We start from the raw sequence: 24,518 nt of genomic DNA on the forward strand, positions 1-24,518 counted from the left end.
CGTAGTTCACACAATCTTAGAATCCTAGAATGGTTTGGGTGGGAAGGGACCTTAAAGACCATCAGGTTCCAGTCCCAAATCTACAGGCAGAGACACCTTCCTCTATCCCAAGTTGCTCCAAGCCCCATCCAACGTGGCCTTGAACACATTCAGGACTGAGGCATATTTGTTAATATGCTCTGAATTTGTACAAAGAAGCAAAATGGAGCTCACATTATATTTATTCTGCTGCCAACAACTGAATCAGTGCTTGAGACGTGCATTCTGGGAGAACAAAACTCCAGACCACAAACATTCCATCCAATTTATCTATGGAAAGATCACCTTAGAAGCTTCTCTTGATACTGTAATCAATTCTTAGCCCTAACATGATATTGCTAGAACCTCATGATGGAGTTAAATCCTTATTTTAGTTTGATGATTTATTGGAAATGTATGCATGAAGATGAGTCAAATTTTGTCTCAGCTCTGGGCACGGCTCCAGAAATACCATTCTATTCAGCAATCTCACGGCTCTTGGCAGCCATCAACCTCTTGCAGTTGCTACACGGTAACTTTAAATTTAATGAAATATTACAGGCAAATATTTTTATCAGACAGAATTGTCATGGTGTGTCTACAAAATCATTACATAATGATTCTGCTGACTCCACTCTCAAGCTTCAGTAAAGCTAATGCTTGGAAGAAATTTTCTATTGAATCTATTAGATGACTTATGAATCACAGAAACACAAAGGGCGTGTTTAATCTCATCTAACCTTGGACATCTGTCACATACTTGGAAATATTCATTTGGCTGACTGCTGATATGCCCTGTGTAATAAGATCAGTCACACAATGAAAGTGTTGACTTCTCACCATTGAGAACAAAGTAGGTCTGGGGTGGCCAGCTTAAATGTAGACATCTGTATTTGTTCTAAAAAATTGAATTCCTCCTGTTGGGTCAGTTCCTACTGAACTCATCTTGGATTTTTGAATATTGTCCTTAATTTCTTTGGCACCAAAGAGAAGATATAAAATTACAGGCTTCACAAATGCTTTCTGATTCCAGATATTTATTCATCTTTCATATACTGCTATTGATAAATAAAATTTTAAGGGCCAAAAATTAGTCAATTGACTTCATTGTAGTTGATTCTACTGACTGGTATTAGAATCAGTTATGAGAAAAAATAAACAACAAATCTTTTATCTCTTCTTGGTCGTCTGGTTTTCTCTGGATCTTAATCCTTTAAAATCTGTGCAACTGATACATCAATGGGCATAGCAAAAGTTTTGTTCTGTTTGAAGAAATTGCATGTTGTTACTATTTGTAAATCTTTCCTAACATATTTTGTACAATTGGAAAAATCTTTACAAAAAAAAGTTTTTTTCTCTACAAGATCTATTAAGAATGGATTAGTTTCTGAAGCTCCCTCTCCAAGGACAAAAAATTAAGTTAGTGTTAGTATCTAGTAGCATATCAGCTTCTGAATGCATGTCAGGTGGTATCTTTTAGCAGATTTTCTGTATCTAAAAATTCTTAGACTGATAAATATTAAATCATAAATAGAAAGGAATATATTATTGGATAGAAATCTGAGCCACACTCCAGAGTCCAGCCAAGTTTTGTATCAGTTTATTAACTTATTTTTTCTAAACTCATTGCTTCTTCACTGAAACATAACTCCATTCCTTAGCTGCCCTTCAGACTAAAGCCTTCAATCTGAAATCCAACCTTTTTAAAAACTTTCACGGGCTTTTTATAGCATTTGGCAGGAAATAAACAGGGGTGGGCAGTTTCTGAGTTCCTGATTAAATTCAGGTCTCATGTATAAAAGCTTGCCTTTCACAATTTGGTTAGGTATTCTGTGCTGTGACTCAGCCTATCTCTGGTGCCTTAGAGAGGCATCTCTCTTGGAGCCCTGGTGGATCCATGTTTCTGCTAAACATAGTTCATATGGAATCTTTACCCTGGTCAGCAGAGCAGGTAGAGGTGTGTAAGTGTGTGTCAGCCCAGACTGTGTCTGTACATGGTAGTAAAGGGCTGAGTGGAGATATTAAAATCCAAAATAAAATTCAGTCATGTGCAACACACTACCCAAACCACCAACCCCAGTGAGAGGCAAGGCTCCTGCCAGGCTGGGCTGAGATCTTGTGCTGCTCTGGTGAGCTTGCAGAGACAACTCATTTCAGGAGTAACTCAGCTCCAGCACTCTGTGCTTCCCTGCACTGTGCTCAGCTGTTTGCTGGAGACACTGCTTGCTATAGAGTGTTTTTGAAGTATTGTGTATTCTCTTTGGCAGAACTGTCTTGAAGTGGCTATTCACCTGAAACTATCAGAAGCTGCAGTTAACTTCCACAGAACCACAGAATGGTTTGTGTTGGATGAGGCCTTTAAAGATTATCTAGTCCATCCCCTTGCTATAAGCGGGGACATCTTCCACTAGACCAGCTTGCTCATCTCTGCCTTGTACAGCCAGTATATTTTCTGGTCATCTAACATAGTTACCCCAGCTAAAACTAAGATGATAATTAGTGATCTTCCTCCTGTTGTGCTCTGATGATGAACGTACAGTATTACCAAAATTATCTTACAGTGAGTCCTGTGTTATGTCCTACATAGCAGAGCCTTAAATACAGGTCAACACCTGCTATTACAACAACACCAAGAGTGCATTACGTTAATGACGCACTGAACACATGACAAAGTTTCAAGGCTTGCCTAAACTTTTAAAAATTCATGATATAATGGGTTCTAGCTACCTGCAAGTTCACCTTGTGTTATATTGCCTTGATGCCCTATGACAGTCATAATCCTTTTAAATCCAAATCATCATCCCAGTGCTGAAGGTGACGAGAACTGTCCTGGCAGCTGTCTGACCAGCCAAGAGACCTAACTGCCATTAGACATCCCAATGACAGCAAACCTCAGTGTGAACTTTCTCTCACTTCTTTAGCTTTTACAAAATAAATGAAAAATAAGTAATTGTGTTTAAAACGCTGTTGATATGCATATCTTAAAATCACTTTCAAAAATAGATGCTGAAAAATAAGTTTAGACTTTTAGGTAATTGCACTTCGCAAAATTTAGTAATTTGGGCTGTAATGATTACCTGTCTCTTTCAAACTGTTCTTTTGTCACCCTTCTCAGTAGGTTGTTGTTCCTCCATCATAGTGTATATACTCATATTGACAACATTGAGTCAAAAACCAGGAAAAGTATCTTGATTTAGCTAAGCACTTAAACACATCATTGTATGATGTGTTTCATATAGGGGTTTCATCCTGTCTGACTCCTGCCTACTTTCCTGCTTGAGTGCATTTTTGAATTGGGATAGTACTGCTTCAGAGTTTCTATGACTGGAGCATTTATCCATACTTAAAATATTTGGGTAAGTCCTTTCCTTTGTTTCTTCTTGTTTTCTCCTTGTCTGTCTCAGGCAACTGGAGATCTCCAGTAGTGACAAGTTCAGCTGCATCCAGCAGAGCACAGTGCTGCCCTCTATTAAGGGTCCTGAGGGCAGCCTGGCCATACAAATGCAACTCTGTTATTTATGGCTCTGAATAAGCTTAGACAATTTGAGTTTGAAGATGTTGTCACTGTGATCCAGTATTTGCTACAGATATTCCTAATATCTGCCAAGTATATTTATATTTATGTTTTATGTTCTCAAGCCTGAAATAGAACACTGATGTGCCTGTCATAAATGGCCTAGGAGATTTATGAGACAATTTTGCTCTTTCTAAATTATAACTAGGAACTAAGATGGTAAAACATGTAGACTCCATATCCTCATAAACCAAGAAGTTCAGAGGAAAAGACCCTGTAAGTAGATTTGTTGCAAATGGATTGAAGTGAAAGTCCAATACTCCAGAAATTTAGGAAAGGGAATACCCAGGTGATTTATAGTCTCTAGGGATAATACTAGCATATGAAACAAAGAACATTCTCTTGACCACATTACTTCTCTGAGATTTAATAAAATTTTTAGATTGTTTGTATTGATTTACAGTTATCTTCTCATGGTAAATATACCTTTTCTTTAGATGGCATTTGCTATTTGAGAATGGGAGAAATTAACAAAGATATTTAATAAGTTGGTTACAGTATGATCTACTTGAAAGCATGAATTTATTACTGCTATAAACAGTGAATTTTTAATTGTGTGAGAGCAGAAAGATAATTGTCCCTGTGCACAAACTTTGTCATGCAGTGATAAATTACCTGGGTATTTCCTGTCATATATTCCGTGCTATAGATTGTCTGTAGATCCAGTGTAATGACACCCAAGTTGGTCTATGCCTCAGAAAAATGCCTTTAATAGATAATATTGTTAAACAGTTGTACTCTAATTCTTTTTCAGTATGGAAATCAGAGAACACACAAAAAGTTTGCCTGTATGCAGTGAGTTTTCCTTAAATTCTAAAAGCTAAAACAATAGGAGAGTAGAGAAATTTAAATAATCTCTATTAAAAATACTTACATCTTACTGTATGGTAGAGGAATAGGTCTAATACTGTTCAGTATACAGATGTGTTGTGTATTAAAAGGTGTAATAATCTGGTAACTGCTGCCATTCCAGTATGAAAATGGGCATCCTCTTTAAAGTATCAATTTCTAGCTCTGAACTGTAATTTAACCTCTACACATTAGGGTACTGATGGTGAATTAAAGTAATAAGGTAGTTAGTGCATACTCTTTAAGGGTGATATTTGCTCTGATTATATCAATGAAAGAATGATTAATGGCAGTTGTGTGCAATGCTTACACTCATGGTAGTGTTTGAAAGAAGCCTGGAGAATTTGATAGTGGTCTAGTTGCTCCTGTTTCACATTGAGATCTGAGTTTTGTAAGATCCAAACCACAAAATATTCCCTTCTATCTCATCTGTCATCTGTTCCCTCATATTCATGCTATTAGTGCTTTCTTTTGTGTGGTGATGGAGAGCAGCATGAATACCTGTGCTTCTTCCAGGTATTGAATTTACTTTCTAGCAAGTACTGGACATAATAATTGTTCACCTGAGACTCTGTGGCTTTCAGAGAGTTTAAAAAAATGGCTCCAGAGAAGAGGACACATCTCGTTATGTCTTTGTAGCCATGGCAGCTTATATCTAAAATAAAGAAGTGTGTAATTATCCTGGAATTCCAAGGGATTTATAAATTCTTTATCACCAATCATTTTGAAAAACATTTCTTTCCATTTTTATAGTGTAGGCTTGGTTGGCTGATGCTTTTGAGATATGGAAGGGTCTTTAGCTTATACTATCCATGCCACAATCAGAGGAACTTGAACATTCATTTCAAATAAGCTTGGGAGCTGCAGACTGTTTGTAAAATGTTCTGAACATGAAAGTCTATCTCTCCTCAGCTGGTATTGCTGTGGTATCATGGTGATATCTGTTCTGAACTGTTTTGTTAGAGACTGACATGCTGGTTTTGGAAATTACTTAAGAAAAAGCCTAGAGAGAAGCAAAGCACAGAACTACTTGGAATTAGCATGTTGAAAGGAGAAAAGGCTTTTTGTTATGTTTTTAGGTTGTCTTTTTTTGTTTTTAAATAAGTTCAGCCATCCTTGAATAAAAAGATCACAGTGCAGAAAGGTTTGGTTTGTTCTTTGCGGAATGTCTTCCTGCAAGAAGTGTGGAATTTTTTTCTTTACCCCCTGCGCACCAGGGGGCTCACAGAGCTGATTATGTCCAGTGATGGCCAGGTGAGCCAAACTGTTGCATACTGGCAGTTGGTCTGGTAGGAACTGTGACAAAATAGGGATTCTTGTTTTTCCAGCCTCTTGGCAATTCAGGATATTTCCTGACAATAGCTTTATCTGCTGATACCCTGCTGAGATCTGAAGAACACAGGAAATAAGCAGAGGTATTTTGGATATTCCTGAAATTAATCAAAATAAGTCCTCATGGGCTGAATCATACAAAAAGATAACTGGGTCTGTTTGAAAAAGATAAGGTCAAGTATGCACAAATGCTTGGTGGTAGGCTGACTAAATATATATACACCTGCCCATATCCATTTCATACGACTTTGTTTTAAATACATTCTTTGTATTAAATAGATTAAAGATTAATCCTCCACAAAATAGTATTTTTTCAGGTTAATTCATATGACTGTATGGTATAGCAGATATGGAATTCAGTTAGGCTGCCTAGTCAAATAGCAAGAGCAAAGGCCAGTTAATCAGGGGTAATTTAAATAGATTTCTGGGAAGTGAACACCACATCTGCAGCTGAATGGTTTTTAAACAGATATGAATATTTGTCCTTCTATATTAAATTTATGAAAATATTATCAACAAGCTTGAACAGAGTCATTGTTAATCAAGAGATGTCACCTGTGTGTTTGTTAGGTGATTAAGGAATAATTAAATTATCGTGCTTGTCCAGGTGGATTTTTACTAAGGAAACAGGGAGAGCTTTAGCTCTCCTCCTGTCCCCATTAGCAGACACAGAGTTACAAGATGCAGCCACAGGGTTACACAGCTCCCTTTACCCCAAGCAGAGCTCTTTTAGTTTTGTTCTTTATCTAAATAATGAGCTATACCAGTTTAGGGTTCTTAGAGCCCCATATTTGTCTAACGATTTTTTTGATAATCCAGGCTATTTCATACATTTCTAATCTTCTAGGACATGAGGTCTCTTGGGTTCATTAATTTCTCCCCTTTTATGAACTTAATATCAAGTCTGAAATGAATTTGAGTTAATTAATTTCACTTCATCCATTTGCAAAATGGCAAAATCTTTGTTTTTGGAGTTGCAATGAAGGGACATTCCATGCCACTGAACACATATAAAATGGTGAATCTTTTGCAGTATTAAGACAAGTTACAGTCATATCTACTCTTTACTGGGGAGTATTTAGGGTTACTTCCAGAATCCTTTGAAGAGAGTAGAGAAAAGTTTTCCTGTGTGTTACGTGGCAGCCCCCTTAAATAAGTGTAACTGAGCATCTCTGCTGAAGTCTTTCTTTAGAAGTGTGTGACTCTTGTGATCCTTCAGCTCCGAAGTTTGGTTCTGTAACTCAGCATGTATTGATTCACTGTAGATCAGGAGGTCTTAAGCTTAGTGCTGCCTGCTAGGATACTCACTAAGGTTTAATATAACATTTCTTTTATTATCTTTTACTTGGCTGGTTTTATAATCCTGTTACATTTTTTAGTTAGTTTCAAGGCTTCTACTTACTTTCCTTTGGTGAAACAGATTGTGAAGAAGCATTTTTTGCAGTATATTTGTAATTTCCATTCTGATCAACAGCTAAAATATCTCTCATCTTGTATCTTTATTTAGAGTGAAACTGATAAAAAGTGTGGAATCATTAATTTGTTTCTTATATGCTGTTAAGAGCGACACAATTTCAGTTTAAATGGAAAGGCATGCCCTTTCAAATGAAGTGACATATACAGAGACAGGTACTATGTACAGGTAGTTCTCATTATGAATCTGGTATTTAATAACTTGTTTGGCAAAAAAGTTGTGAGTGAGGCTGTACCACTTGCAGCTCCTGCAGCTGCTGTATGTGGTAAAAGGGAAAGATGTTCAGTTTGCCTTCTCAGAATCAGAGTTTTAAAACGTTTTAAGCTCCGAGTTCAACACCTCATGGGTGTTGGTGTGGAATATTTTAGCAGCATTACTTTTGCAGCAAACAGATTTCTACATGTTTTGAAAGCTCATTTGCAATAGTTGATATTAATTAAATTTAACACTTGTCTTACTTTGCACTCTGACAGTCTATATGACAACCTGTGGAAATTTCACCTTGTACTTTACACTGCCTTGTAGAAGACTGGTAGATAAAGCAGAGGGAATAAAATCTTCAGGAAGCATAATGGCTTTTGTTTTTAAAAGCTTTAAATAAATCAGGCAGTTAACTAGAAGTTTAAGCAGACAGCTTAATTTTAGGTCACATTGAGAGCTTATTGTTATTGCACATTAAATGCTTTCTTAGAAAATAAAGTTTTACAGTTGCCACCACCACAACTAACACAGAGACTAGAGAGAAAGCAAGGTCTGAGGGGGCTGGATAGTCATGGTTGTTTTGTGGTGTCTGATAACTTTTGGCTTTGCTAACTTCATAGAAAGGTTTTGTTGTGTATGAAACTCTTATCTCCAAACTGTCATGTCCTTCTAGAGTGACTTTGATAAAATGCTCTGTTTTATGAGCACACTCCAGAGCTCAGTAAAATATTCCCGTTTATTTCATTTCACTCAACTTCAACTCTAGTGTCAAGCGAAATTTTGATGAAATCAAGAATGTCATGGCAATTCATTCTTCACTTTTACTTTTGCCTTTAGTTCAGTGTTGACCCAAGGCATAGCAGAAATTTAAGCTGAAAGAAGTGTTTATAGAGAAGATTGAAAAAGATAGGATGGGAAGTTTCTTATCCTTCTCTGCAGAATTTGTTCAAGACCCTTATATGTAGCATGACTGATTTCTTCCTTTTTTGATTGCCTGGCCAAGATATTTCAAAGTCTGTCTCTTATATTTTTCTGTTTTGTGTGGATGCAGTTTGATGTAATGTGACATCTCCTCTCTTCCCCTGCCTATTTTTCCTGAGCAAACTGTACATTGTTGGAACAATATGATAGCTCTATAGCTGTAATATCTGAGATGGCATTACATCATCTTTTGATTATATGTTAAGAACTCTGGTCTTTCTGTTTTACTTTTCTGGTATTTATCTAAAGGCTGCTCTGAAGGTCCCTCTATTTCTTTATGAGACTTTTGACAGGTCCAAGATGTGTAATTATTTGATGCTCTGCTGCAGCTGCCTCTGTCATCTCCCAAAATGGCTGCTGTTCTGTCTTAACTATTTGAAGCCACTTGAAGAAGAGCTTGAAAAGTGATTTGTGATAAGTAAAGAAATAACTCCAAGGGCATTAATTTGCATTTGTTCCCTGTTGTTTTATACAAATGGCCTCTGAGAAATTTTATGCCATCCCAGTTTGCATAGACTTCTTAATCCATTAACATTTATTTGTTCTTTCAATGATGCCCATCACTGTCAAAGCTCACACCAGCACCTGACGTGGGGAGTTCGCTACCCTGACTTCCTTTTCTTCTGTACTCAAGGACTCAGAAACCCTAAAATAAGACTGCCCTTGTGGCTCAGAAATAAAAAAAATACTAGGGGTATGTTTGGTGAAAGCCCTTTTGCTTTTTTTCCTATCAGGGTGAAAGAGAAGCAAGGTGAAGGTTGCAGGGTAAGGTGTGCTCTTTCAAGTACCTCTGTCAGTGTCAGGGACTTTCTGTTCCAGCTGCCATATGTCCAGAATTGTGCATTTTTGCAGAAAAATCTTGTAAGTGGCCTTTTTCTAATGAAGAGCACTGAAAATAAGTGCTATCTAATTTATCTCTTCAGTATCTGATACCTGAAACAGCAACATGCCAGTAAATATCTTAATAAAGATAATGGATCACTTCAGTCCCAAATTAATCTCTCAGCAAGTTGTTACTGATGATAGCTATAATTTATGACATAATCTTGTTGCAACTGCTTTATCTGGTTCCCTGCTACTTTAAAATATAACAACAGAAGACTTTTGACCCTCATAGTAAACTGCAAAGTCATGTCTTTATCTTCTTTAAAATACATGAAAGTTAGATACCATGCTCTTTAAAAGGAGGTCTAATGAAATAAATCTTCATGCAGTGGATTATAGAGGCTACTCAGAAAAAATAAATTATTTTATGATTAAAATACTAACATGCTTCTGGATTCTTGCAAAAGTTTTTTATAAGGGTTATAAAGATTTTCCTGGTGCTAATAGATATAAAATAAATTTAACCACAGTTTGGTAGGGTGGCATACCCAAAGGGAAAAGAGACAAAATGACCAAAATGTTTTAGACTAGGCTGTAGTCTGGGAAGGATGACTTCAAGCTGACAGTAGTCTTTCATTCAAAGAAGTTGAGCACAAATAAAAAGTTTAAAAAAAAACCTCTTAACTAAATAAAACACAATGTTAACTCCTGAATTGTGTGTTGTGGCTCTCTCCCCTCTGACCCATGACTACATGACCCCTATATTTACATGAAAGATCCATGCCAGAGGTCCTCCAGCATGTGCAGTGGCTGCTGGAAGACAGCTCTGCCTCTCCTGATGCCAGGGTGGGGATAAATATACATGTATATATATGTAATACATGTATTGCCCTTCAGGTAAGAAGAGATGTGAGGAATCTGGTGTCTATGCTGTGAGGAGTTTGTGTTATTCTGTAACCTTTTATCTCATTTATGCAAACCAGGTAATGATAAAATTGCAAATACAGGCATTTGACATAACCTTTGAATCAGACATGAGAAGTGTTTAGAAGTGACATAGATTAAAAAATACAACAAAAAAACCTGATATATACTTAGGTTACATCAGAAAGTTTTATCTTTCTGTTACTCTTGACCTGCTGTTTCCCTTCTGGCAAGATGTTAGTCTGCATTTTAGTTTTTATAGATGCTTTTTTTCCATGGAATCCTAGAATCCTACAATGGTTTGTGTTGGGAGGGACCTGGAAGACTGCGTAGTTCCAACCCCCTGGGGACAGGGGACACCTTCACTAGGCAAGGATACTCAGAGCCCATCCAGCCTGGCTGTGAACACCTGCAGAAATAGGGAGACCACAGCTTTCTGTGGAGGGATTTCTTTCCTATTTTTTGAAAAGTATCTTAGCTGTATTTCCACTGTTCTGGGCAGTCTAGAAAAATTTCATTTTTCATCCTACTGTCTCCATGCTCTTATGCCAAGAAAGATAATCTCATTACTTTTTGTTTTGAGCATAGTTGTGTAAATGCCTCATAGTTATACAAAGCATAGAAACCATACATTTTACATTTCTGTATGAAAAAAGATGGGCTAATTGTTTGTATCTTATGTCTAGCTCTTGATTGAAGCAAGACAAAAGTAGTGATATATTTTGATATGATGATGTCTTCAGGGAAACTGTTTCCCAACCTCTTCCTTTTCTGTATTTTGTAACAGAGATTAGCCAGGCAAAAGTAATTCCAAGTTCTCTTCTGCATATTACCTTACAAACGTCTGAGACAAAGTATGCCTGAGCCTTGTCAGCATTTTCCATGAGTCATGGAACAGTAGCTTTCAAAAAAATTGTTTATTCTTGCTCATTGCATTAGCAGTGGGTGAACTGGGTTACAGGTAGCAATTTTTTTTCCATATATCTTGGATACTCATATACATTGTTATATGTATTCTGATTGCCTCAAGTATTAGGTCTGCTAAACTGAAAAAGTGAACTTTCAGAATTTACCTCCTACATCATCTACCCAATGGTGATGCTGCTGTAAAACTGGGCTTTTCTAATTTTACTGATTACATAAAATGTCTGTACCTGTTTCATATCCCAACACAAAGTTCCAGGCACAAACTTACAGAATATAAAACTCTCATCTGCTATTAAACAGCAACAGGTGATGGAAAATGAGACTTATATAGTTCACTGATGAAAACATAAAAAGCGTAAGAGCCATCAGATGAACAAATGTGTACCACTCATACATTGACTCATTTATTGGACATTAATGACCGCATATAAAATGAATTTAATGCCACTCCATCTCATTTCCCACATCAACAATTCACAGCTTGGACTTGGATTAATTGGCAGATGCAAGAGAGCAGCCAAGGGTTTGTGGCTATTATGAGTGAGCGTAGCTTGGCTGGAATGTAATGCAGATCAAGGCAACACATGCCTGCCAGATATTGTGTTTGAGGATTTTGTTCTGCCTTTTCCTGTGCATAAACAGTTGGCTTCCGTCGCCACACAGCGTTTCCCAGAAATTCTGGAATGTCTTATCGCATTCTTTTAAGACTGATTTCCTCTCATTTCTACCTGTTCTCAAGGTTTTATTTTGCCATTGCTCATACATTATGGCCTGTGGCCTCTTTACTGTTTTTTTTATGTGTTTATGTTGTGTGAGCTCATTTCTGAATACTAAAATTCATGTTGGTGTTTTAGTATTCTGTACAGGTAAAAATTAATCCATTGAGATGTCTACTCTGTATTAAATGTGTTATCCCAGTTTACAGTTAAACTTTTTTAAAATTACAGATATGATTGCTGTATGTTTTTTGGGATATAAAGAAACTTGGTGTTCATATGTATTAGAGACTTAAGAGTTAATTCAGTAGAAACCCTTTGAGATGTCCATTAGACCCCATTAATAAATGAAAATGTATAGTGAATTTTAGAGAAATTATGATAATGTTCAAAATATTTTCTTTGAAAAAGTAATAAATTATATATTCCTCCTTTTGTTTTGTATCTTCACTTTGTTTTGTAATCATAATTTCATGTTAGCCTTCACTGTTTGCTAGAAATTTTTTTCTCCATGTTTTTTACTGTCAGAATTAGGCAGCTATTCACTTCTAGACGGACATTCCAGTGGATCTTCTTACTAGATCCACCTTTTTAAAGACTTTGTGTATCTCTACTTTCACTGTGTTTGTTAGATATTCTACAATTTTTGGCTGCAAGTTGTTTGCTGCCCTCACAGACCTTCCCAGATTGTTTAGCTCTGCTAACTCCTTCCCAGGATACTGAGATTTGCCAACCTGAACATGTCTTCCAGCACTGAGGGCTGTTCTTTATTCTGCCTAAGAGATGTCAATCAAATAAAGTACTATAAGGCAAAGTACTTGCAAATCAGTGTTAAACAAAGTAAAGGACAAACAAATCAGAGATATGGAAATAGCCTGAGACAAGTGTGCAGGCAAGGTATGCATGCAGGAATATTGAAGGTGAAATACTGCACATTTGGAGATTTGAAGATGGTGAAAATACTAATTATGAATTTGAATTTTTCCCAGCATATTTGAGAGAGAGTAATGAGAAGGATGTAATAAAATGGAAAAATACATTTCATGCTAGAACTAGTAACTGCATATTTATTTCCTGCAGGCCTTCAGGAATTTTGCTGTTTCTACAACAAAATCTGCAGCAAATTCTTTTTCCTACTAAGCTTTTTTTTTCTGTATCAATTTCTATAACATTGAATTAACAGTCTTCTTCTTACTCCAGCTGTACAGACAGTGCTGGGTGAGCTGGAGTCACAACCTCAGCGTCACTGCCCAGCAGCTAAGACTACTTTATGTCCATTCACCTCCCTTTATCAGATTCAAATTTATTAAAAAAAACGCATTTCCACTAAAGATCTATGTTACATATACCGCACTTCAGCACTGAGTATTTTCATGCCCTAGATGGCTTGCTAAAAACTTCTTATGCAAGTATGCAGATAACAATGTCTTTTTATCAATATCATGGCTGTTCCATGATGAGTCCAAAGGCAAAATAAAGGTTTTATCTTGAAATAGATTCTCACAGTACCCATTAAAACAAATCAATTATCACAAACCTAAATTAGTTTGTAAAGGAAACAGGATAAAGCAGAAAGCCCACTGGGGATTTCTAACATGGCTGCTGCAGTTCTGAGAAACTGCACACCTCCCCTTTAATTTTATTGTTCAACGGAATAAATAGCCTTCGCCTCAAACTGCAGGAATGCCTCTCTGAATTACAGAAGGAATCAAACACTCTAGTAGAAGCTAATCATTGTCAATACAAACAGAAAAAAAAGCATTTATTAGAAAAAAAATAGTTATGATTAATGACTTCTGTTTGCTCAAGCAGTTTTGATTTATATGGCAATTTCATATCTTATAATTATGTATTCTTTTATGTGGTACATAAATTTGCAAATACTCAGAGTGGTAGATGTATTGCCTCTCTGTCCAGTGCTCACATTTCTCATTGACACGCTCTGAGGTGTTGACTGACCATTTTGGTTGTAACATTATATTGAAGGAGATATTTGAGATAAAACCCTGAATTTTTAATTTTTTCCATTAAAAGTCATGTGTTTCATGACTAACTACAGACCAGGAAATGCTAAGTGACTGTTGGATTGCCATGATTACATGGTGCATGTACATCTGCCCCAATAACTGTGTTAGGCAAGATTTTATTTTGATTGCAGACACTGCCAGTCATCATTACAGCAATAAGACTATTTCTGTTTTTTTTCAGTCAGCCCTCCAAGCTGAAGCTTGGATAATGCAAAATCATAATCAAAGTTCTAGCAGCAGTTCTAATTGTGCACACAATCCAGTTCTAGTGTCTTCTTTCACTGCTAAAACTTCTCTAGAACCACCTGTCCTTCCCAGCAGGTCTCACCTTGTGTCTCCCTCAGTAGCATGGTCTGATGAATATCTGTGTTCCTCTACAAGTCTCCACAGTTCTCACCCACTGTGTCCTTTCTGTTTTAGCCCTTCTTTTCCAGAGAAGTGAGCAGCTGATGTACCCACTGCCTCTCAGTTGTCTCTAGTCTCTGACTTCAGTAAATCTGCAAGTAAATTCTGCTGCTGTCCTCCCATTCCTTGCCTTGTCCAATCCTCTAGTTCAAATTATGAAGTATTAGGAAAGCAGTACTACATTTTCTAGGGTTTCCCCAGTTTCAGCATTCCCCAGCCTTAGTGTTGCACGTCAGAAAGGTCCTCAGGTGATATTTGCTCTCTTACCAGATTCTATTTTCCCTTGGGATCGACACTTTCTCAAGTGTCTGTGTAGTTCTCTGCCAGGTTCTTCAGGAAATTCCTGCAGTCTTTCTGCTGGAGATTTTTTCAGGAAATCCTTAATGATGTCTAGTTTCCTAATTCTCCACTTATTAGCTCCTATTGCCACTTTGTCCTTGTATTCAGGTACAACTGGGAATCTCAACCTACTGTATTCAAAAGATCCATGAACTTTTGACCTGCCACAGCTAAGAAAGTAAATTTTAAGAGTCTCAAACTTGCAGAATGATTAAGTGGGAACAGTCTTCATTACAGGTGGAAACACTATTAAATTACTCTTGTTTCTCAACTAAATGGAACAGTGAAAAGTTTTGTTTCATCTTTAAGCTGTTAGTGCCATTCAAAGGAACAATGTGAGCTCTGCAAAACCAAAGACTTTTTGTGCAATGAAGGCTGGAAATTATATTCAGTTTTATTTTTCCTCTTCAAAAATCTGTACTGCTGTAAAGACTTGCTTAAATCTGATTTTATCCAATATCTGCCTGTTTGTCATTCAGAATGCCTAATTATACCAGCACTGAGCATAGGCTTGGCTAAAATCAGTGTATGAGGTATGCAAGCAAAAATCTGTGGCTCTGCTGATTTTCTATAAGTTTGATTATCTTAGTAGTGGTGAAAGACTTACCTTGAAGAAGATTCAGAGAAATACACCATTTTCTTAAAGCTCCTCAGCTAAAACCTTCACAAAAAAAGCATTTTTCATGACAAAAAAGCTTTTATAACAAATCATAGAAAACTTTGGTTTTAAAAATGCAACCAGACTCATGAAAAAAATTGACAGTCTTATGGGGAGGCTTTTTCCCAAATGGTGCAGATATCATCAAGTATCTCTGATAGCAATTAATCTCCGTATTTCAAATATAATTTTTGTAGGTAGTTGTTTTCAGAGAGTGAGTATATGACTTCCCCCAACACCCTTCCATTTAAACCAAATGATCAATATTATTCAGTGCTTTCAGTTGTTAATAATTTTAGTATTCTTTCTGAAGCTGTATTTTGATAAGGAAAAATATAGGTGGCACATACTTGATGCCAAAGTCATAGTTTTTCATTTTTCACATTGCTAAATCTATTAGCATTTTTGCAGGACTGTTTTATGTCAGTTGTGAGAGAAGGGGAACTGGGAAGGAGGACACTTGGCTCTGAGTGATCTGGATGCACTCTTGAGTCCAGAATCAGCCACTGCTGCTGTTTTATGGAGCCTTGCTATTGTGGAGCTCTGTAAGGCATATGGAGCAGGCAGTGTTTGCTTCTATCAGTCATCTGTTGAAAAAAGGTTGCATATTTCTGTTTTTGAAGCCCTGATAATAGTCTTATTTAAACAAGCTTTAGATCAGACTTATGCTTTGAGTCTCTAGACCCTCACATCTTGAAGAAATGCTGCTGCTAGAAATAATTAATTTTTCTCATGAGCCACTATTAAATTCTCCTCAATCTGAAAAACTAGTAATATAATAGGATTTTTCCCAACCAAGAATTTAATTGAAAAGGAAAGGAGATTAAAATTAAAATAAATAATTTAATTTACTATGGACTATCAGTATGAAAATTTGTAAAGAAGTTGTGCATTCCTTGCTGATAATGAAAGCCCTTAAGTACATCTATTCATATCTTACAATTTTGTAGTTATCAAATGATTATTGACTTTAAATAAGTTTACTGTGGGGATAACAACTTAGTTTAACTGAAAAGGTGTGATTTTTGTTTGTTTGTTTAGGAAAGGGATTCCAAGTGAACAAGTGAAACATGCTGATAGAGAGCAAGCAAAGCGTATCGTTTACTCTGTGGTTTATGGAGCAGGTAGGCATTTTTAGAAAAAACCCAGCTACTGTAAATTTGTACTATATTCATAATTTATATAAGTAGATTGAATTTCTAAAGGTGAGTAAAAGTTTGTCAGAGTATTGCATTTATATTTTTATCCAGGATTATTAAATTATCTACTCAGTATAAAAATTATGAAATTAATGTTGTTATATTGCCACATATAAAGATTATCTGATTTTGTATTTATTTACTGCTGATATAACTGAAGCATATATCTAATTTTGAGTGGACTTTTGATTCTCTCAGTATATAGACAGAGATGAGAATAACTGCAATGAAATTTTAAAAAACTCCAATATTGTTTTAAATCACATTTATAGAATCAGAGAATGGCAGGGATTGGAAGGGATCTCCGGAGGTCATCAGATCCAGCCCCCTGTTCAAGCAGGGTTGTTTGCCCAGGACTGTGTCCGGATTTTCAATGTGCTCAAGGCTGGAGAAAGGGCTCTTCAAGGCTCCACAGCCTCCCTGGGCAACCTGTGCCAGTGCTTGCTCACCTTCAGTGTAAAAGTGTTCCCTTACTTTGAGTCTTAATGTTTGCTGCCATTTCTTCACAACTGCAGAAAACTTGCAAAAATACATTGTTACCCATTCTGCCTAAGTCCTGACCAGGTCCTAGATAAGTCAAGATGTTCACACTTTCCAAAACTACCTGCTATTTCTAAATGATGCCCAACTCTCCTTATGCTTCATACATGCCTAGAGTTACCTTTTCTGGGGAGATAGATGCATGTATGTCAACAGTCTAGAAGCTCTTGTGAATTGGTTTTATTGAGCAGCTGACTAACTTTCTCTGCAGAGCATGAGTTCTTGAAAAAGTCATTTAGGAAATGAGAGCCCTGGGCTACAAGCTTTATGTAACTTGGAAACACTTAATGCTACATCTTGAGTTCCTGGTTGTGAATGCTTTCTAAGCCGTCTTTTGCACTGAGTCCTGGAACCAAAGGCAGAATCAGCCAGGGTATTCCATTTATCATTTATGGTATTCAGCTGGGAAGAAATGCATCAAATTCAGCTCTCTTGAATATCTATTTTATGTTTAGGGGTGTGTGTGTGTGTATATATATGCATACACACCTGTGTTTTTATGTTAAGCTGTATTGCATTTGCAACCTCTGTGTTTAAAATCTATATTAAAAAAGCCCAGCACTGGTACCCTACACTGTAAATTTAGATGTGTCTGTGCTGAGACTGGAATCAAATCTTCCATTTCCCACCTGAATGGTTTCATCACTGGGTTATTTTACAAAATACCAGCATTATGACCCCTGCCCCTTGGTCCATACAAATGCTACACATTTCCAGTCTCTTCCACTGTGGGCGGGACAGGCAGATACCAGATGTAGCCAGATGGATCACCACCACTTGAATGCCCTGTGGTTGTGTATATAGTTAGAAATGCCTCAGTTCCTGGGGCTCAGTGGAGCCTGTGTCTGTCTACTAATCTATAGAGAGCTTGAATGTTTACATTTAAGCACAGTATTGGCACTCCCTCACTTGCTCTGAACCAGGCACTAAAGATTTCAGTGCAGCAGTGCTTGATAAATGTCTCCATTTACTTGTTTGCTTTCTGTCCCTCTCTCTCAAACAAGGACAGTTGAAGCGCCTCAAAGATATTAAGAAGTTTCCAGTTCATTAGAAGTGTGATCAGATCCTAATTAAGACATGAAATTATATCATTAAACCACTTAGATGGAAACTGGGCTGACAAAAAATAATTGTTAGATACCTGAAATTGATGGACTGAATTCCACCCACAGTTTGTCTCCCTTCAAAAGACAGCTCACTTTTCATAAATGAGACATTTTTATACAACTGAAGAGTGTGAATAATACTCCTTTTAGGATTGAAAACTACAAAAATACACCCTGAGGAGCTTGCCTGTATTATGCTTACAGGAGCTAATAAAAACCTTTCATGTAGAAAATAGTAATATTTTTATTTTCCTTTAATTTTCTTAGGTTGTATGTTCTGTTTTCTTAGGTTGCACTTGGTTCATGCTTTCAAGGTCTTTTCTTTAATTCTGAAGGATAATAAAGGAAAAAGAAGATTGGTTATTAGGAAAAGTTTTCACCCAGAGGGGGATGGTTTGGCCCTGGAACAGGCTTACTAGGGCAGCGGTCACAGTCCCAAGCCTGACAAGAGTTCCAGAAGCATTTGGACAACACTCTCAGGCTCATGGTGTGACTATTGGGGTGTCTTGTACAGGCCCAGGAATTGATCCTTGTGGGTCCCTTCCAGCCTGGGACATTCTATTAGTATATTTGGTTGGTTTGGAGCAGTTCAATTCACCTCTTTCTACCTTAGTCATCTTGTAGAACTGAAACACGGGCAACTTAAACTTCTGTAAAATAAGGAATTCCTTCTATTCAATGGCTGTATGTTCAAACCCTGGACTGACACAGAGGGCTATCAGTGTTTAAATGAAAACTAATACTATTTTCATCTTTGAAAGATGATATTGCAGAATGGGGAACACTGAAACTCATAGGCTGCTGCTGATAATTACCCTGGCGCAGATAACTCAAGAAGAGTGCTCAGAGAAGGTTTAGTCCATCCTAGGCTCTGCCTTACATGGCCTGTGCTCCTGCATTGTGGAGCATGATCTGACACAATTACGTGGCTGTTCATTCCCCTCTTTTTGCTTCCCAGGAACTGCATTTCCCTGGGACCTTTCAGATGGCCTTGCTAATATTGTGCTTTAATTTTCCTAGTATTTTATGCAATTGTTCTGTATATTAATAGTTCTTTAAATGGATAACATGGACAAACTTAGATGTTACAGTTCTCTAAGGAAGCTACAGTAGTCTCCTAGCTGTTAGCAACGTGTGCTTTATCAAATAGATTTGTCATTTGCTGACCCAGGAAGAAAACCCAAATGAATTAGAGGTAAAAAAAAAAAAAAAAAAAAAAAAAAAAAAAAAAAAAAAAAAAAAAAAAAAAAAGAGTACAGATCTATAATAGCTCAGCAAATGTCATCCTGGATGTCTGTGTGAATTTCTTCCTCTAGCACCTTGTCCAGACTGATGTTCTTGCAGCTCAGTGCAGATCCTGGCGTGACTGAGAACAAAATGCTATAATAATTGTTCTGAAATGCACATCAGCCTGACAGTGATGGCATTTAGATGGCTGAAATCCTCTCTCTTTTTAAAGTGCTAGACAATTTTTCTTGACAGTCTTACTGTGACAATGACTATTCCATGCCTTTGGTGCCTTGAGATGTCTCCTCTCAGCTTATGTTCTTTGCAGACAGTGCTGGTTCTGTGTTGCTGTGCAGCTGACATAAATGTATCTGTCTTTCAAACTTCATATGAATGAATGAATGTTGGTGTATGTTTTATTTTTACTGGAACTGTTTGATTTATAAGTGGGTTTAAACTGTAGCTCTTAGTTTATATTTTCACACACTGGAATATCTTCAGGTTTTTTCCACCTTTTCTTATAAATGCTCTTAGATCCAGCATAACAGATATTGTGCACCTATATCCTGAAGAAAAGCTATTATTCCTTTCTCTCTCTGTTGGAACACTTTTTCTTTTTTTTCTTTTTCCATTTTTTTTCTTTTTCCAACACTTTTATCTCAAAACTTGGACCCCAATTTCTACTGACATTGAGGAGCCTAAGACTGTTTGAAATCTGTAGGACCCAGACTTCAAACATACTTTCTAAATTCAGGCTGAACTCTAAAGCTTCTAGCTAAACTCAAACATCTCCATCCTTTTGTAGATCTTCATTATATTTGTATTTGTTTAAGGTTAATTTCAAGTCTTTATCTGCTCTTCAAAGTTTGGAGAGTGTAACACTGAACTAGTAAAACAAAGCAACAGCATTGCTCTGTGAACAAAGAGATTTCAACCACCTTATAGGTATAAATTATAACTAGAAATTTCTTAATTGCATACTCCTTATATACTTCTTACTAATTATATACTTAATCCAGTAACTTCAGTAAAACATTCAAGCTCAGGGTTAAACATTTATTTTGTTGCAATATGATTTTATTGTATCAGATCCATCCTATTTCATAGAGGTAAGTAAAGTTAACTAATTCCACTAATTGTGCATGAAACAGTGCTATTGCATGTAGTGGTTTTCTGTTCTGCTTTATTGCATAATAGAGATAATTTCTGTACCACCAGGTAAAGAACGTCTCGCTGACTGCTTGGGAATTACTCCTGTTCAAGCCAGTCAATTTATAGAGAGTTTTATGCAAAAATACAGGAAAGTACATGAATTTACAAAGAAAACCATTGAACAGTGCCGGAATAAAGGTAATCCAAAGTCTGTGGCCAGATTTTATTTACTGATCTGCACTGTGTGCCAGTGGTGAAGACAAAGATTCAACTTGACCCAAATTCAAATAGTTAGAGGACAACAAAAAATGATGGAATATCCTTTCTTGGTGAATCAGGTTTGGGTTTTTTTTTTTTTCTTTTTTAGCCCTAAAAGGAGCTGGTTAAGTCTACCTTTTCTCAGAAAGATACTAACAGAATAAGACATCTGTTCTCAGAATGAACCCCACTTAATGTCAAGTTACACTGCATCATTTTGACATATAATGTACTCCAACAGAAAAAAAAGCCCAAGGAATCTTCTACCTAATAAATTGGGTACATGGCTGCTGGACCGTGGAAGTTCAGTCAATTTACACAGCCAATTTTTTTAGACTAATTTTTTCTATGCATCAATCAGAATTTCTGTTCTTGAAGTTCAGGTGGTAGCTGTAGTGACAGATGTGTGCAGAGTGCTTCTGGAGCCAGCAGCTGCAAACTCTTCTTGCACCAAATTTGTTTTTAGTCTACATATTCATTTATATTTAGTGAATCCTAGGAGTGCAGTAATTTGAGAAGAGAAAACATAGCTGCTTGAAATATTGTCTTTTAAAAGCTAATTAGCAGAATTGTCAAAATTGAGTTATTTTGCTTCTTAATAGGGCATGCAGTGCTAAGACATTTTTTAGAAATAAATAGTAAATTTGCAATATAATATTACCCATCACTATATGGGTGCCATGACAGAGACATAGAATTCACTTCTAGTTATGAAAATTGATAGTATGCCTTTTTTGTACTTTGTAGGGCCTCAAGGTCTACTGTAAGCATGAACTGTCATTGTGTCACACATTTGCATTTCTTTGTTTATTAAGATCAATATTATTTAATATTTTTCTTGTTAATCCACCTTGGATTCTAACTTCTCAACAAAAGCATTCCAACCTATTGGGCTCATTAAAAAAGGTAGTTTTTTTCAACTTATCTGAAGTTCAAAGGTGAGCAGCACCCTTCTGACTAATATTTTGTAGGTTTTATGAATGATACACCATGTAGACATGATAAGCATATAAATACTTCTATTATGAGGAAGATATTTGTTAGTGTATATATTACTATACTGCTGTTGTTTTTTATTAAATTATTGACATATTGAAAAGGCCTCATTCAGGCATGCATTTGCAGATTAATCATTGACACCAGGCACCTTCTCTGCCACTGTTACACAAATGATGGTGTTTGTTTAGGGATGCTGCTCATTTATGAGGAGTCATACCTCACAGGAATAAGGATATTACAGCAAATCTAATTTTACCTAAGAATACAATTTTTCAGTAATTCCATCTTTAAATACTGTTCTTCATGGAAAATGTTAGTTAAGTTGGGGAGACTGATATGTCAAAGAATACCCTAACTTCCAGATAGTTCTGTTTCTTGTTTCAAAACTGGTACTTTTGGTATCAGCGCTCCTGGAAATGCACTAATACACAGAAAGCTGAATTAATTCATCCTCTGCACACAAACCTGGGTATATGTTGTCCAGAATAAGGTGATAACTTTTTGTTTGAAAAGGTCTCCTCATCACTTGTGCTTGCACAGCAGAGGACATGAAACTATGTCAGTCTCAATTTCCATGGTATCTAACAACAATTCATGGGTAGTCAAGGTGATCAGAAATATAAAGAATAATTTTTCAAGATGTATTTTTTTAACAAGGCTGATTTTTCATTTTTTCTTAAAATAAGAGTAGAAGTTTATTTTTGAAGGTAAGCTAAGTTTTGTGTGTGTTATTTTGACAAGAGGAACCTCACATCTCTTTTCCTATCTCAACTCCTCTCACTTGCTGTCCAAATGGGGTTTTTTTAGGAAAATACGTCATTAGGCCTAACATAAAGCTTTAACTGTGTTTTTATGTTTCTTTTAAACTAAAAAATCCTACCACACTAGAGTTAATGAAGTTTGGCTGTGAAAGGAACACAGAAATACTACAAAAAGAAAATGGAAACAAAAATACAACTTTTTTCCCCAAAAAACCCTATTTTATATTTTTGGCAAATATTCATTACTGATTTAATTACTCTACAAATTGATTTTTCTTTACTATTCCCAAGTAAACTATTCACTATGTGGAAAGCTCTAATTATGGCTGCTAATAGGTAGCTAATTCTGCTAGGTATTTATAGTTTCATCTCCCTCAGAGAGAGTTTGCTGGTTTATTGGTAGACATTCCTAATAAAAATTTAACAGCCTTAAAGAACTAAAGTTTTCTTTGTATAACATGTACCAATTCTCTGAATTAAATAGTACTTAAACCAAAAATACAACAAGCTTTGAAGGTTTAAATAAACTCTGACTATTTTCAGAGGACAAAATACTAAAATTGACTCAGGCAGCACATAATTACAAATATCTGTATTATCTTCAAGAAGAATTTTTGAAATTTCATTTAAATCACTCTATATCACCTAATAGTAATTTTTATTTAAATCCTGCAAGGTTATGTGGTTTCCATAATGGGACGCAAAAGGCCACTGGCCAATATCAATGCACAGGATTACAAGCTACGCACTCAAGCAGAGAGGCAGGCTGTAAATTTTGTTGTTCAAGGTAAAGATCCGCTTCCTTACCTTCCTGTCTACCCACCTGTCTCTATCCCTGCTTGCCTTTAGTGGGCAACAACTCTGATAATCTCAGAAGAATGAATATTACAGTAGTCTACTAGAGTAGGCGTGAATTTTACTGTGAAAAAGAAGTTAAAATTATATATTCCATCCACCTTGGAAATTGCCAGTAAACAGAATAATATAATAATAATGATAATATTAATAACAGCAACAGTATAAATGTTGTAATACACTAGAATGCTCTGTGATAGTTAAATGTAGGTATACATTTCAACATAGTTGATACAAACTATGTATAGAGAGAATATCTAGAACTCCATTCTTCAGGTGCATTGTTTCTTTAAACACTTTCTGTTCTGGTTTTTATAGTCTGTTACTCCAGAAGGGTTTCTGTGATTCTGTTTCTTACAGATTCCAGCTTTTATTTTGCCAGGTAGCTTTAGTTTCAGAAATACAGAATGTTAGAATAATTGTGCATTGTTATTATTTGTTTGGAAATCCAGCTCATTCTTTGCAAAAACTTCAAACTTAATTCTGGAAGGAAAGAAAAAAGGTGTTTTTTTCCACAGAAAAACATTTAACATATAGATTGGAAATGTAAAAGTCAGCATTCTGTGCTCACATGTTAGTTAATCTGATGCAATAACATAGTCTGGTCAAGTCACTTGGGGCTCAGGTGTGTACAGGATTTAGCCACCCAAAGGGAAAAAAGCCTGAGCTGTCAGCCCAAGACTGAGATGCCTCCTACCTTCATGTCCCTTAGAAGAATTATTTTTTTTTATTGGATCATGCTGGCAGGGTTTTCTTTAAGTTAGTCTGGAAGTGTACAATTTACAGGCAAGGAAAAAGTGCTTTCTTGACATGGTGATGGCATGCTCCTACAAAAGTTATTTGAACTTTCCTTTTGAAAGTATCACTTTCCTCTCCAAATATTATTTATTTAATGTTTCATTTTAAAAATGACTTAAGTATTTATGTCATGTTTGACAGTCTTTAAGTACTGTCTCTGCAAAGGTACCTAGAGATCTAGAATTCTAATTCTCATTCTGTGAGTCCTGTAGAGCACACAGTGCAGCACTGATACAGACACAGCTCTCTGAGCAGCATTTGCTGTGTCCATCTGTCCCAAGAGCTGGAGCAAGGCTGTCACAGGACTGTCTGTGGAGTACTCACTTCTATGTACCTACAATAATAAGATTGTCAGATTTCACTGTCAGTTCAA

At 36.3% G+C, this 24,518-nt stretch overlaps 1 protein-coding gene across 10 annotated transcripts in view; it reads left to right on the forward strand.

Annotated features, from left to right (window-relative positions):
• LOC128806979 (DNA polymerase nu-like) overlaps positions 1-24,518 on the forward strand; it is a 112,303-nt gene that overhangs the window by 48,366 nt on the left and 39,419 nt on the right. For 9 of the 10 annotated variants that reach the window (XR_008437000.1, XM_053976899.1, XM_053976897.1 and 6 more), the window contains 3 exons: positions 16,292-16,374; positions 20,541-20,672; positions 23,169-23,279. Coding sequence is in view for 9 of the 10 variants with exons in the window: in XM_053976899.1 (XP_053832874.1) it covers positions 16,292-16,374; positions 20,541-20,672; positions 23,169-23,279 (326 nt within the window). In the remaining variant the exon portion in view is untranslated. Of the gene's footprint in view, positions 1-8,711; positions 8,774-16,291; positions 16,375-20,540; positions 20,673-23,168; positions 23,280-24,518 lie in introns of those variants that run through there. The other variant, XM_053976902.1, reaches the window with a different exon arrangement.

Source organism: Vidua macroura, chromosome 4 (assembly GCF_024509145.1).
Source record: "Vidua macroura isolate BioBank_ID:100142 chromosome 4, ASM2450914v1, whole genome shotgun sequence".
Lineage (NCBI taxonomy): Eukaryota > Metazoa > Chordata > Aves > Passeriformes > Viduidae > Vidua > Vidua macroura.